Below are 16,216 nucleotides of genomic sequence, written 5' to 3'. Positions count from 1 at the left end.
CGCTCTTCTAGAGACCTACGGTACACCGCTGCAAGAAGGGGGGCAAGTTCCTTCGCGTACTCTGTGTAAAATTGAACTGGTATCCCATCAGGTCCAGAGGCCTTTCCTCTTTTGAGCGATTTTAATTGTTTCTCTATCCCTCTGTCGTCTATTTCGATATCTACCATTTTGTCATCTGTGCGACAATCTAGAGAAGGAACTACAGTGCAATCTTCCTCTGTGAAACAACTTTGGAAAAAGACATTTAGTATCTCGGCCTTTAGTCTGTCATCCTCTGTTTCAGTACCATTTTGGTCACAGAGTGTCTGGACATTTTGTTTTGATCCACCTACCGCTTTGACATAAGACCAAAATTTCTTAGGATTTTCTGCCAAGTCAGTACATAGAATTTTACTTTCGAATTCATTGAACGCCTCTCGCATAGCTCTCTTCACACTACATGAAGGGTAGTAACTTTCCTCTTCATAATATTGTTAATTCCATCCTGGATTTTCCATCGTTTGATAAAGTTATTAAAGTATCTATTGAGCAGAAGTGAGCAGTAAGAATATTCTCCAAAGCAGAAAACTGCCCATCTTGCAAGTCTCTCTTTAAGGTTCTTGAAATTTTTACTCTCTCCACCCAACACATTCACTCATTAATGGTCCCTGTTGCAGATAATAAAAATTAATTTCAAGCAAATTGTGATTTGCATAACCATAACACAGGACAAAATGCTGACTTGACCTTCTTGCCTAGTGTCAGAGTGTAGTTGTGTACTCTAGTGTACAGGAATTCACCAAGTTTCAATCTCAATATATAAAAGGTAATGTCTCGACTGACTGACTCACTGACTCATTATCACCCAGCCCAAATCACTAAGGATAGAATCTTGAAACTTGCAGACAGTGTTGTTTATACCATAGGCTTGGTTTATAAAGGGTTTTTTGAAATTCCATCCCTAAGGCGGTAAAATAGGGGAAGAAAGGTTTTTTGAAAATACATCACTGTTAAGGCAATTTTTAGCCTAGACCAACGAAAATTCGTGTTTGGTGTCTTGGTCAGAAATAAAGACATCTGTGTTCCAGCATTTTTGGAAATTTAACCTATATGGGGGTGAAACAGTGGATGAAAATTGTTTTTGAAAATAAATCAGTATTTAAGAAAGACAAATCTAAGAAAAATTGCTATTTGACATCTCTGTGTATTTCAGTGGCTTTGGAAACTCAACCGCTGTGGGGAGGAAATGTTTTATGAAAGCTAAATCTTTGAAACTTGTATTTGGCTTCTCTGTCAGAAATGAAAATAGAGTGAAACATTCCACGTGGGAAAAATATATCTAAAAACAAAGATGATGTGACTTACCAAACGAAAGTGCTGGCAGGTCGATAGACACACAAACAAACACAAACATACACACAAAATTCAAGCTTTCGCAACCAACGGTTGCTTCGTCAGGAAAGAGGGAAGGAGAGGGAAAGACGAAAGGATGTGGGTTTTAAGGGAGAGGGTTAGAAGTCATTCCAATCCCAGGAGTGGAAAGACTTACCTTAGGGGGAAAAAAGGACAGGTATACACTCGCACACACACACACACATATCCATCCGCACATACACAGACACAAGCAGACATTTGTAAAGGCAAAGAGTAAAGTGCACGGCCAGCACATCTTGTCGCAGTGTTACACTGTCCGGGTTATCTGGATACTTCCCACTAACACCAACCTATCCGAACTCCGGAGATGGGAACTTGCACTTCAATATATCCTCTCTTCCCATTATCCACCAGGCCTCAATCTCTGCTAATTTCAAGTTGCCGCCACTCATACCTCACCTGTCATTCAACAACATCTTTGCCTCTGCACTTCTGCCTCGACTGACATCTCTGCCCAAACTCTTTGTCTTTAAATATGTCTGCTTGTGTCTGTATATGTGTGGATGGATATGTGTGTGTGTGCGAGTGTATACCTGTCCTTTTTTCCCCCTAAGGTAAGTCTTTCCGCTCCCGGGACTGGAATGACTCCTTACCCTCTCCCTTAAAACCCACATCCTTTCGTCTTTCCCTCTCCTTCCCTCTTTCCTGATGAGGCAACAGTTTGTTGCGAAAGCTTGAATTTTGTGTGTATGTTTGTGTTTGTTTGTGTGTCTATCGACCTGCCAGCGCTTTTGTTTGGTAAGTCTCATCATCTTTCCTTTTAGATATATTTTTTCCACGTGGAATGTTTCCCTCTTTCCTGATGAGGCAACAGTTTGTTGCGAAAGCTTGAATTTTGTGTGTATGTTTGTGTTCGTTTGTGTGTCTGTCGACCTGCCAGCACTTTCATTTGGTAAGTCACATCATCTTTGTTTTTAGGTATATATGTTGTTGTTGTGGTCTTCAGTCCTGAGACTGGTTTGATGCAGCTCTCCATGCTACTCTATCCTGTGCAAGCTTCTTCATCTCCCAGTACCTACTGCAACCTACATCCTTCTGAATCTGCTTAGTGTATTCATCTCTTGGTCCCCCCCTACGATTTTTACCCTCCACGCTGCCCTCCAATACTAAATTGGTGATCCCTTGATGCCTCAGAACATGTCCTACCAACCGATCCCTTCTTCTAGTCAAGTTGTGCCACAAACTTCTCTTCTCCCCAATCCTATTCAATACTTCCTCATTAGTTATGTGATCTACCCATCTAATCTTCAGCATTCTTCTGTAGCACCACATTTTGAAAGCTTGTATTCTCTTCTTGTCCAAACTATTTACCGTCCATGTTTCACTTCCATACATGGCTACACTCCATACAAATACTTTCAGAAATGACTTCCTGACACTTAAATCTATACTCGATATTAACAAATTTCTCTTCTTCAGAAATGCTTTCCTTGCCATTGCCAGTCTACATTTTATATCCTCTCTACTTCGACCATCATCAGTTATTTTGCTCCCCAAATAGCAAAACTCCTTTACTACTTTAAGTGTCTCATTTCCTAATCTAATTCCCTCAACATCACCCGACTTAATTCGACTACATTCCATTATCCTTGTTTTGCTTTTGTTGATGTTCATCTTATATCCTCCTTTCAAGACACTGTTCATTCCATTCAACTGTTCTTCCAAGTTCTTTGCTGTCTCTGACAGAATTACAATGTCATCGGCGAACCTCAAAGTTTTTATTTCTTCTCCATGGATATTAATACCTACTCCGAATTTTTCTTTTGTTTCCTTTACTGCTTGCTCAATATACAGATTGAATAACATCGGGGAGAGGCTACAACCCTGTCTTACTCCCTTCCCAACCACTGCTTCCCTTTCATGTCCCTCGACTCTTATAACTGCCATCTGTTTTCTGTACAAATTGTAAATAGCCTTTCGCTCCCTGTATTTTACCCCTGCCACCTTTAGAATTTGAAAGAGAGTATTCCAGTCAACATTGTCAAAAGCTTTCTCTAAGTCTATGAATGTTAGAAATGTAGGTTTGTCTTTCCTTAATCTTTCTTCTAAGATACGTCGTAAGGTCAGTATTGCCTCACGTGTTCCAGTGTTTCTACGGAATCCAAACTGATCTTCCCCGAGGTCGGCTTCTACTAGTTTTTCCATTCGTTTGTAAAGAATTCATGTTAGTATTTTGCAGCTGTGGCTTATTAAACTGATTGTTCGGTAATTTTCACATCTGTCAACACCTGCTTTCTTTGGGATTGGAATTATTATATTCTTCTTGAAGTCTGACGGTATTTCGCCTGTTTCATACATCTTGCTCACCAGATGGTAGAGTTTTGTCAGGACTGGCTCTCCCAAGGCCGTCAGTAGTTCCAATGGAATGTTGTCTACTCCGGGGGCCTTGTTTTGACTTAGGTCTTTCAGTGCTCTGTCAAACTCTTCACGCAGTATCGTATCTCCCATTTCATCTTCATCTACATCCTCTTCCATTTCCATAATATTGTCCTCAAGTACATCACCCTTGTATAGACCCTCTATATACTCCTTCCACCTTTCTGCTTTCCCTTCTTTGCTTAGCACTGGGTTTCCATCTGAGCTCTTGATGTTCATACAAGTGGTTCTCTTATCTCCAAAAGTCTCTTTAATTTTCCTGTAGGCAGTATCTATCTTACCCCTAGTGAGATAAACCTCTACATCCTTACATTTGTCCTCTAGCCATGCCTGCTTAGCCATTTTGCACTTCCTGTCGATCTCATTTCTGAGACGTTTGTTTTCCTTTTTGCCTGCTTCATTTACTGCATTTTTATATTTTCTCCTTTCATCAATTAAATTCAATATTTCTTCTGTTACCCAAGAATTTCTACTAGCCCTCGTGTTTTTACCTACTTGGTCCTCTGCTGCCTTCACTACTTCATCCCTCAAAGCTACCCATATATATATATATATATATATGGGTAGCTTTGAGGGATATATATATATATATATTGTCTGCTTGTGTCTGTGTATGTGTGGATGGATATGTGTGTGTGTGCAAGTGTATACCTGTCCTTTTTTCTCCCTAAGGTAAGTCTTTCCGCTCCCGGGATTGGAATGACTCCTTACCCTCTCCCTTAAAATTCATATCCTTTTGTCTTTCCTTCTCCTTCCCTCTTTCCCGACGAGGCAACCGTTGGTTGCGAAAGCTAGAATTTTGTGTGTATGTTTGTGTTTGTTTGTGTGTCTATCGACCTGCCAGCGCTTTTGTTTGGTAAGTCTCATCATCTTTCTTTATATATATATATATATATATATATATATATATATATATATATATATATTTACTGCCCAAACTCTTTGTCTTTAAATATGTCTGCTTGTGTCTGTATATGTGTGGATTGATATGTGTGTGTGTGCGAGTGTATACCCGTCCTTTTTTCCCCCTAAGGTAAGTCTTTCCGCTCCCGGGACTGGAATGACTCCTTACCCTCTCCCTTAAAACCCACATCCTTTCGTCTTTCCCTCTCCTTCCCTCTTTCCTGATGAGGCAACAGTTTGTTGCGAAAGCTTGAATTTTGTGTATATGTTTGTGTTCGTTTGTGTGTCTGTCGACCTGCCAGCACTTTCATTTGGTAAGTCACATCATCTTTGTTTTTAAGTATATATATATATATATATATATATATATATATATATATATATATATATATATATATATAATAGAGGGAAACATTCCACGTGGGAAAAATATATTTAAAAAGAAAGATGATGAGACTTACCCAACAAAAGCGCTGGCAGGTCGATAGACACACAAATAAACACAAACATACACACAAAACTCTAGCTTTCGCAACCAACGGTTGCCTCGTCAGGAAAGAGGGAAGGAGAAGGAAAGACAAAAGGATTGGGTTTTAAGGGAGAGGGTAAGGAGTCATTCCAATCCCTGGAGCGGAAAGACTTACCTTAGGGGGAAAAAAGGACAGGTTTACACTCGCACACACACACATATCCATCCACACATACACAGACACAAGCAGACATTTGTAAAGGCAAAGAGTTGTTGGGTAAGTCTCATCATCTTTCTTTATATATATATATATATATATATATATATATATATATATATATATATATATATATATATATATAATGTGACTTACCAAATGAAAGTGCTGGCAGGTCGACAGACACACAAACTAACACAAACATACACACAAAATTCAAGCTTTCGCAACAAACTGTTGCCTCATCAGGAAAGAGGGAAGGAGAGGGAAAGACGAAAGGATGTGGGTTTTAAGGGAGAGGGTAAGGAGTCATTCCAGTCCCGGGAGCGGAAAGACTTACCTTATGGGGAAAAAAGGACGGGTATACCCTCGCACACACACACATATCCATCCACACATATACAGACACAAGCAGACATATTTAAAGACCTTTAAATATGTCTGCTTGTGTCTGTATATGTGTGGATGGATATGTGTGTGTGTGCGAGTGTATACCCGTCCTTTTTTCCCCATAAGGTAAGTCTTTCCGCTCCCGGGACTGGAATGACTCCTTACCCTCTCCCTTAAAATTCATATCCTTTTGTCTTTCCTTCTCCTTCCCTCTTTCCCGACGAGGCAACAGTTTGTTGCGAAAGCTTGAATTTTGTGTGTATGTTTGTGTTAGTTTGTGTGTCTGTCGACCTGCCAGCACTTTCATTTGGTAAGTCACATCATCTTTGTTTTTAGGTATATATTTTTCCTTCGTGGAATGTTTCCTTCTATTATATATATATATATATATATATATATATATATATATATATAGAAAGAAAAATAATGTGATTCAGAACACACACTAATTTCCCTAATAAAATATTACAAACTATGATTATTTTAGTGAGTCCATGGAAATTCTAACAGGAATATCAACAATATAGGAAAAGACAGATTGCTACTTACCGTGAAGATGACATGTCAAATTGCAGACAGGCCAATTAAAAGCCAAAAGTTTTATGTCAGTGTCTTTTTTCCTATACTCCTGAAATTTCAACAGGATCATTTTACCTGTTAAATAATTCCAAAATTTTATTAATAAACCTAATATTGATTTCTTTGTGGAAATTCTCCCTACTTCCTGTCACCAAACAAAATTTCAAAAAGTTACAGTGTCCTGCTGAAGATTGTGGATACTACCAATTCATCAGAATGTGCGCAGTACTTACATGATTTTCTTCTACTACGTGGGTGCCTGAAGGCTGTTGCTTTGATGTAGCTTCAGTACATTTCACATGATTTGAACGCACTATCCCATCACATGTTAATAATAAAGCAGCATACAACAACAAGCAGCTTGCTTATGAAGAGAACCACTTTCAAGTAAAATTTTTGTAGAACCAGATCTCTTCAGATGCAAGCCTGTGTTTAATACCATACATTACTTTAAAATTACACAGAGACAAGGTGAATTTTCCTTTTGATAGTTTATATTTACATATAAATGAGCTGAAATTATGCTGCTTAGTATTCAGAACAACAAATTTATATTTTTCATTATTTTTTAATTCTGGCTTGTCTTCTATGCTTTGTTGGTTCTCTTGATGTACTACACCTGCTGTGCATTTTTGTCTCTGAATTCTACTATTTAGTCTATCCTTTCTTTATCTTTGATTGGTTGAATGCACTCTCTGCCATTCTAGCTCCTCAGTTCCATACACAAGAGTGGTTTGATAAGTCTTGCAAACTTTCAATAAAGAATGGAACATTTTTGTTGTGCCTTCACAACTGGAAAGCTTGATTATTCCGAGGCTCACATAAAAAATTTCAACAATGTGCAGCATACAGTTCATTGTTAACAGCTGTCTGAATTGGTCAGTGGGTCAACTGCAATTGAAAATGGAGAAAACCAAGTTTTGCACTGTTATTAAACATTTTGATTTGAGGGGTTGGACTGCCGCACAAATCAAAACATACCTGGAAGAAGTTCAAGTGGACTCTGCACCATCACTGGAAACCATTTACTTTTCGATTAATTAATATAAACGTGGTGGGGCAAGCACCAAAGATGAGGTATGCTCCAGGAGTACAAATGAGGTCACCATAAAGGAAACTGTTGACAAAATCCATGATATGATAATGCAAGACTGCTGAACAAAAATGTGTGAGATTGCTGAGACTGTAGGCACATCAAGTGAGCACAGCGCATAACATACTGCATGAAGAACTGATACTTCAGCTATGTGCCCGGTGGATGCCATGGTTGCTCTCAGTCGAACAAAAGTACATCCACCACAACATGTTTTATCACAATCTGCAAGACTTTTGTGACCTTTTGTGATGGTTGAAGAAACTTGTATCCATCATTACATCCCAGAGTCAAACTGGCAGCCAAAACAATGGACAAAGGCTGTTGGAAGTCCACCAAAGAAGGCAATGAACTTTTTGTAAGCTGATAAGAAAACGGCCACTGTTTTGTAGGGTTCCCAAGGAATGATTCTCACATATTACTTGGAAAAGGCAGAACCATAATGGGACCCTATCATACTTCAGTGTTGGATTGTTTGAAACTTGTATTGGCTGAAAAAGACCGATACCGGCACACAAAAAAGTGCTCTTTTACCACGATAATGCAGCATCCCACATATAAATGATAACAGTGGCAAAAGTGCATGAACTGGGTTCTGAATTGGTTCCTCATCTACACTATTGACCAGATGTAGCACCAATGACTTCTTCCTGTTCCATAACTTGAAACTTTGGCTTGCTGGGAAGAAATTGTCATCAAATTAAAAAGTGATAGTTGCAGTCAATGAGTATTTTGCAGAGTCTGACAGAATCTATTTTTCTGATGCGATGAAAGATGTGGAAGATCGCGGATCATGTGCATATCCCTCAAAGGAGACTATTTCAAGAAATAAGGTGAGCTGCTTACAAACACACATTACTTGTTTACCAGCCTTATGAAACCATCCTTATATCATCTACTGCTGGCGTTCTACTGGAGATTCCTCCTCCTTTGATCCATACTACTGTGTCTTCCTTGGCCAGGGCTTTTTTTGTTTCATTTTATCTATCTTTGGTCTCTCTCTTTTGCCACATGAAGGACCTTTCAAGATAAACACTACATTTTACATGATTTTGATGCCTGTGTTTTCTGCTGTTAGGAAGCACGATTTCTTACTACAATGAAGAATGTAGTGATTCATAGGAAGAGGGGAAGGAAGTAAGCAAAAAAGATTACAAAAATGTAAATAAACTGTTCCACTGTTCTTTAAGAAAGTTTACCTTTTCATCAAAGATTCCCTGTGATTCCAATGTATGAAGATTCTGCTCAAGAAGGGCAAGCCCTGATGCATATAGAGTGACTTCATCCAACTGAAGAACAGATATGCCCACCCAGAATAGTGCTCTGTGTATTGGAGATTCCTGCAATCAAGAAAAGCCTTGAGATGATACGAAGGACATGTAGTCAAAAATTCTTAAAATAAATCAGGTTCATATATGACAATTAATGATTAAATTCAAAGCTGAGCATGAACATTTTCAGTTCTATATTCATTAAGTAAGGGGAACTGTACAGATAGTAAAAACCTACATTTAAAATAAACTTTGTCACAAACTGTGCTAAAATGCCAAAATTTGCAACTTTTGTAACAATACTGTGATGACAAACTGCCTGTTGGCTTCTGTCTCAGGTTCTTCAGCCGACATTCATGTGATGATTTTTCTGACATTTCACCTGCACGAGTGGCTGGAATTGTCAAGCTTTACCCTCCATTGCTGGTGGTGAACTGGAACTTAGCTCACAGCCACAGACTATATGGACCTGGTGCGCCAAAGTCCGAGGGCTTTTCTGTGGTCATTTCTGGTACGGTTCTCCTCTTGCTATCTGCAATGGTCGTTCGCTGCAGCACGGGACGCCAAGATCTGCTTACCTTGAGGCTTTATTTTTTCTTGTTGATGCTATTCTCGTGTTTGTGTATTTCCTGAACAAGTGGGTGTGATAGCTCTACTCTACAGCCAGAACTTCCGCGTCGGCGAAATTTACAATGTGGTCGTTCTCACACAGCACACGCTCTGCCATGACCAATTTCTCAACATGCACCATCCTGCAATGTCATTTATGTTCTGTGACCCTGTTGTTGGTTGATCATGCAATCATTTCAACATAAACATAAACTTTTCCGCATGCTGTATATTCCCAAAATTCAAGTGGGTCCCTTTTCTCCTTTGCTGATCTGAGACACTTTTTGATCTTCTCTGTCAGTTGTAAATTCTCATTACTCCGTGTTTGCGAAGCATACAGCTGATTCTGTCTGTTACTCTGAGAATGTATGGCAGGTAGGCCACAACTGACATTTCTTTTTCTGATGTGTCACTTTGCCGAGTGTTTGACTCTGTTATACTTCTAATATAACTTGTGGAGTACCCATTGCTCCTCAGAACAGTTTCCACAAGTTGCATTTTGCATCTGAGGTGTTGTGGCTCACATATTCGTCTTGCTCATGTTATGGGCGAATTAATCATGCCTCTTTTCTGGCTCAGGTGGTCATTTGACACTTTGTGCAGGTCCATGTGTGTCAGTTTTTGATACACATTGCGTCCCAGATTTTCACCACCCCTAGTGACCAGCACATCTAGAAATGGAGGTTTTTTGTTCTTTTCTACTTCCAAGGTAAATTTTATGTTAGCTTTGGGACTGTTCTGGTAACTTAGAAGTCAATGAGCTGTTCCTCATCATGGATCCAAACAAAGAAGGTATCATCAATATATCTGTACCACACCTTAGGTTTACAAGGAGTCAAGTCCAGTGCCTGTGCTTCAAAATGTTCCATGAAGAAGTTGGCCACAACTGGACTAAGAGGACTAACCACAGCAATGCCTTCCAGCTGACTTTAGAAGTTTCCATTCCACATGAAATAGCTCATGGTGAAACACCCATGAAGAGCTCGTTGATGTCTTGCAGCAAAATTGAATCAATGTGCTCCAGAGAGTCCCTGAGTGCCACTTTCATAAGCAATGAAACAACATCAAAGCTGATCAGGACGTTGCTTAGTGCAAGTTTTAGTTTCTTCAGCTTCTCAATTAAATGTTCTGAGCCCTTTATGAATGTGTCAGTCTTCCGCAAGTGCGGCTGGAGCAGAGGGGCTAAGCATTTTGGCAGGTTATACATTGGTGAGCCAGGAGTGCTATCAATCAGCCTTAGTGGAACTTTAATCTTATGGCTCTCTGGTAATCCATACAGGTGAGGTGGTAGGGCTTCTGTGTTGCTCACATTCTTCTGTATGTCTGCGGGCAGAGAAGATGCCTTGATTAGTCAATTTATATTCCATGTGATACGCTGCATTGGATCTGCGCTTAGTTTCCAGTACATCGTCAGTTCTAATACGTCCCTGATCTTCTTCTCGCAGTCTTCAGTCTTCATTACATCAGCCGCATTTCCCTTAATGGCAGGCAATACCAATATACTCTTGTCAGAGTTAAGATCCATGACAGCTTGCATCTCTCCTTTCTTCAGGTTGCAAGCCGGTTGTTTTGCTTGGCGCAATATCCTGGCTGTTTCAGTGCGCATTTCCTCTGCTCTTTCACAAGGAAAGTTCGGAATGGCCACACCAATGTGCTTGATGTGTCGGAAACATGCAAATACGACATTTGGCAAAGGAGAAAAAGAGACCCACTTGCAATGTTGGGAATATACCACACGTTGGGAATATACCACATACCATGCACCTGCAGAAAAGTTTGTGTTGGAATGACAGGATGATTAGTCAACACCAGGATCACAGAATGTAAACTCCGGGCAGGTGGAGGAATTGGCCGCGGCAGACCAAGTGCTGTGTGAGACCCTTCCCATTGTACAATTCACTGACACAGAAGTTCTGGCTGTAGAGAAGAGCTATCACACCCACTAGTCCAGAGAAGCTGTAGAAATACACAAACACAAGATAGCTTCAACAAGAAAGAAGAAAGCCTCAGGGTAAATGGATCCTGGCTTCTGGTGCTCCAGCGAATGACCATTGCAGGTAGCAACAAGGGAACCGCACCACAAATGACCACGGAGAAGCTCTTGGACGTTGGCATGCCACGTACATATAGCCTGCGGCAGTGAGCTCGGCTCCAGTTCACGACCAGCAATGGAGGTCGAAGCCAGCCACTTGTGCAGGTGAAACGTCAGAAAAATCATCACACGAATGTCAGCCAAAGAATCCGAGACAGAAGCCAACAGGCAGTTTTTCAACAAGTGGCCACAAAAGCCTTAACAATTTTATAATACTGTGATGGTTCTTTCATCTCTGTCTTATTTCTTTGAAGCAGCAGCCAAAAGACACAACAGCAAGCACCATCTGAAACCCTGTTTCCTGGCTCCTCCTTCTATCTGTCAGTCAATGATGAATTACACTGAGGTGACAAAAGTCAAAGGATATCTCCTAATATTGTGCCAGATCTTTTTTTGTACAGCATAGTGGAGCAAATCAATGTGGCATGGGCTCAACAAGTCACTGGAAGTCCACTGCAGGAATACTGAGCCATGCTGCCTCTATAGCTGTCAATATTTATTAAAGTGTTGCTGCTGCAGGATTTTGTGCACAAACTGACCTCTCAATTACGCCCCGTAACTGTACGACGGAATTCGTGGAAGGGCATCTGGGTGGCTAAATTATTCACTCAAATCATCTAGAATGTTCTTCAGACCAACCACAAACAATTGTGGCCCGGTGACATGGTGCACTGTCATCAATTAAAATTCCATCATTGTTTCAGAACATGAAGCCCACGAGTGGCTGCAAATGGTCTCCAAGCACCAAACATAACCATTTCCAGTCAGCGATCGGTTCAGTTGTATCAGAGGATCCAGTACATTAAACTAAATACAGTGTACATCATTATGGAGCCACAATCAGCTTGCACTGAGCCTTGTTGACAACTTGGGTCCATAGCTTTATGGAGTCTGTGCCTCACTCAAACCCTACCACCAGCTCTTACAAACTGAAATTGAGACTCATCTGATCAGGTTGTGGTTTTCCAGTTGTCTATGGTTCAACTGAAACAGTCACGAACACAGGAGAGGCTTTGTAGGTGATGTGCTGTTAGCAGAGGCACTCGCTTTGATCGTCTGCTGCCACAGCCCATTAGTGCCAAATTTCACCACACTGTCCCAACAGACACAGCCATACATCCCACATTGATTTCTGTGGTTATTTTGCATAGTGTTTTTTTTCTGTTAGCACTGACTACTCTACAGAAACGCTGGTGCTCTCGCTCGTTAAGCGAAGGCCGTTGGCCACTGCATTGACTGTGGTGAGAGGTAATGCCTGAAATTTGGTACCCTTGGCAGAAACTTGACACTATGGATCTCGGAATATTGAATAACCTAACTATTTCTGAAATGGAATGTCCCATGCCCCTTGCTCCAACTATCATTCTGCGCTGAAAGTGTGTTGATTCCAGTCGTGCGGCCATAATCATTTCGGAAACCTCTTCATATGAGTACAAATGACAGCTCCGACAATGTATTGCCCTTTTATACCCCGTACACATGATACTACTACCATCTGCATATGTGCACATTGCTATCTCATGGCTTTTGTCACCTCAGTGCAGTGTATTTTGTTTAATTTCCCGTATGATGCATGTATCACATTCCTTTCCTTTTGAAAGACTGCACTCAACATATTCTAAACAATAATAACAGACATGAACACACTGACACATAGACACTAAAGGAGAAAAACTATTCAAAATTTGGAAGCTGGGGATTCCCCCCCCCCCCCCCCCCCCCCACCACACTTTTTTTTTTTTTAATAGACCTTTTAATTTTAACATTCCAGCTTTTGTTTTCATTTGGTGGTGGATTTTCTGTTTTTTGATCAAAACAAGATAGTAGGTATTGTTAAGTATGTTGTCTGTCAAATGTTTTATTCTGATTTGATTAAAAATGTTTTGTAGCCTTAAGATTTGTAAACATTTAAAGCAGATGGAAATTTTGTATAGTTTAACACTAAAATGTTTGTTACAATGACAATGACAAACATAATATGTCATTTGGAATTAGTTTTATACCTCGTTTCACAAATATTTCAAAAATGGTTATTTCTTCATGATTTTTACAGGAAGTAAATAGCAACCCAATGAATGCAACAGACAGGGCACTGAAACATTTATGACCAAAGTGAAAATAAATGATATTGAATTGAATAAAGGAAATTTTTTACAACAACTTTCTTCTACAAGCACAGACCTTCAAAGGGCTACAATATGCAAAGGACATTGAAGTCCGCAGCAAATAGGGTAAAGGCATAGAAAATACGGTCTAGTGCCATGATAAAGAGGGATGTAAATCACACAGATCTTTAGAGCAATAAAGAGGATCCAAATAATTAATAGAATTTTGTGTATGGAGAGAAGATTAAATGCTATTAGCAGAGCGTATATGCAAATAAGAAAAAGAAAGAAAAAATAAATTGAGCCAACAACCTAACAGGAAACTGAATGTTTATGTATTTAGTATTAACTGTCACTGCAGATTTTAATACACACTTCATTTCTTGAAATTAATATTTCTGAAATGATATGTAGCACATTAACATTGGTTAGTGTAATCAGAACACCAAAAGCATTTGACACCGAACATGCCTAAAAAGCTTGAAAAGTGATTCACATTTCTCAATATCAAACCATACCAATAGTTTCAGCCATTTGCCTCTATTCAGTTGTAACGTATATGGATGTAATTGAAAAGAAAGTTTGTAAGCATTTATTATTTTGTTCATCAGTAACTTTACTTACAGATCTCAAAAGAGGTTGGAGTCTGGTCAGACAAACAACTAGTGCTTCAAGTAACGTTATATCATTGAAGCTTTCTAGTGCTTTAACTAAAATCCTGAGAAGCTGTTTCACATCTTGATCAGTGATACTTTTACCTGTTTAAGAAAGAAAGCATAAGCAGGCATATTAAACATAAAATAGCAATAAATATTTTGTGTATAGTGACAATAAAAACAGAGCAATGCTGGAAAGCATTGAAAAAGTTACTGAATACATAAATGTGCATTATATGATCAAAAAGTATCTGCATACCCTCCAAAACATATGTTTTTCGTATTAGGTGCTTTGTGCTGCCACCTACTGCCATGTACTTCATATCAGTGACCTCAGTAGTCATTGGACATCGTGAGAGAGCAGAATGGGGTGCTCCACAGAACTCACAGACTTCGAACATGGTCAAGGATTGCGTGTCACGTGTGTCATACGCCTGTATGTGAGATTTCCACACTTCTAAACATCCCTAGGTCCACTGTTTCTGGTGTGCTAGTGAAGTGGAAACATGAAGGGACACGGACAGTACAAGCGCATATAGACTGACCTCATCTGCTGACTGACAGAGACTGCCAACAGTTGAAGAGCGCCGTAATGTGTAATAGACATCTAGCCAGACCATCACACAGGAATTCTAAACTGGATCAGGGTCCACTGCAAGTACTATGACAGTTAGGCAGGAGAAAACAGGGATTTCATGGTTGAGCGGCTGTTCATAAGCCACACATCATGCCGGTAAATGCCGAACGACACATCACTTGGTGCAAGAGAGTAAACATTGGAGGATTGAACAGTGGAAAAACTTTGTGTGGAGTGACGAATCATGGTACACAATGTGGCGATCCGATGGCAGGGTGTGGGTATGGCGAATGCCCGGTGAACATCACCTGCCAGCATGTGCAGTGCCAACAGTAAAATTCGGAGGTGGTGGTGTTATGTTGTAGTCATGTTTTTCATAGAGGGGGCTTGCACACATTGTTTTGCGTGGCACTGTCACAGCACAGGCTTACAGTCATGTTTTAAGCACCTTCTTGCTTCCCACTGTTGAAGAGCAATTCGGGGATGGTGATTGTATCTTTCAACATGATCGAGAACCTGTTCACAATGCACGGCCTGTGGCGGAATGGTTACGTGACAAAAACATCCCTGTAATGGACCGGCCTGCACAGAGTCCTCACCAGAATCCTACAGAACACCTTTGGGATGTTTTGGAACACCGACTTCATGCCAGGCCTCACAGACTGACATTGATACCTCTCCTCAGTGCAGCACTCTGTGAAGAATGGGCTGCCATTCCCCAAGAAACCTTCCAGCACCTGACTGAACGTATGCCTGTGAGACTGGAACCTGTCATCAACACTAAGGGTGGGCCAACACCATATTGAATTCCAGCATTACCAATGCAGGGTGCCATGAACTTTTAAGTCATTTTCAGCCAGGTGTATGGATACTTTTGATCACATAGTGTACATCTCTACTGCAATTTCTTCATGATTCATTAGATTAAATTACAGTACAAATAACTGTGCAGGTTTCTATTCAAATCAATATTCTCAGCAATCACTCTAACTGTTGTCAGGTGGTTATCCACGTAAATATATGTTTTTTTTCCATTTGTAACAAAATAATGACTAGTCTTGAATGGTTAATTGGTATTCTGCTGTAATAACTTTCAGAGCCCACTGAGTACCTGTAGTATTGAACAAAACACTTCAATGTAGTAATTACGGAATTTGAACTGTCACAAGGAACTTTTCCTGTATCATTAATTGTCTTTTGTTGCAACTGAATGCAACTGATAATTGTGTGAGAACCATCTCCAGGCCGCATATTGAAACAGGGATGCTTCAGCTTTCATCTCCACAGCAACACCTAACTTCATGTTACATTTCTTGATCATGGGATACCTAAATATTAAATTGGCAGGTAATAAATAATCTTTGTTTGCAAGCACTTTTGTAAGTCAACAGAAATAGCTTTGATATGTTTTGTAGTATCATCTGAGTCACTGACATTTTCACTGGGTGAAATTATAGCATAACAGT

General features: G+C 40.0%; 1 protein-coding gene across 2 annotated transcripts in view; it reads right to left on the bottom strand.

The window, feature by feature from the left end:
• LOC126178807 (neurofibromin) overlaps nt 1–16,216 on the bottom strand; it is a 474,179-nt gene that overhangs the window by 150,151 nt on the left and 307,812 nt on the right. For both annotated transcript variants that reach the window (XM_049924560.1, XM_049924561.1), the window contains 2 exons: nt 14,142–14,275; nt 8,640–8,780 (listed from right to left, as the gene is read on the bottom strand). In XM_049924560.1, the coding sequence (XP_049780517.1) occupies nt 8,640–8,780; nt 14,142–14,275 (275 nt within the window). The remainder of the gene's footprint in view (nt 1–8,639; nt 8,781–14,141; nt 14,276–16,216) is intronic.

This window comes from Schistocerca cancellata, chromosome 1 (genome assembly GCF_023864275.1).
Source record: "Schistocerca cancellata isolate TAMUIC-IGC-003103 chromosome 1, iqSchCanc2.1, whole genome shotgun sequence".
NCBI lineage: Eukaryota > Metazoa > Arthropoda > Insecta > Orthoptera > Acrididae > Schistocerca > Schistocerca cancellata.
This window is presented reverse-complemented; position numbering and strand designations above follow the sequence as displayed.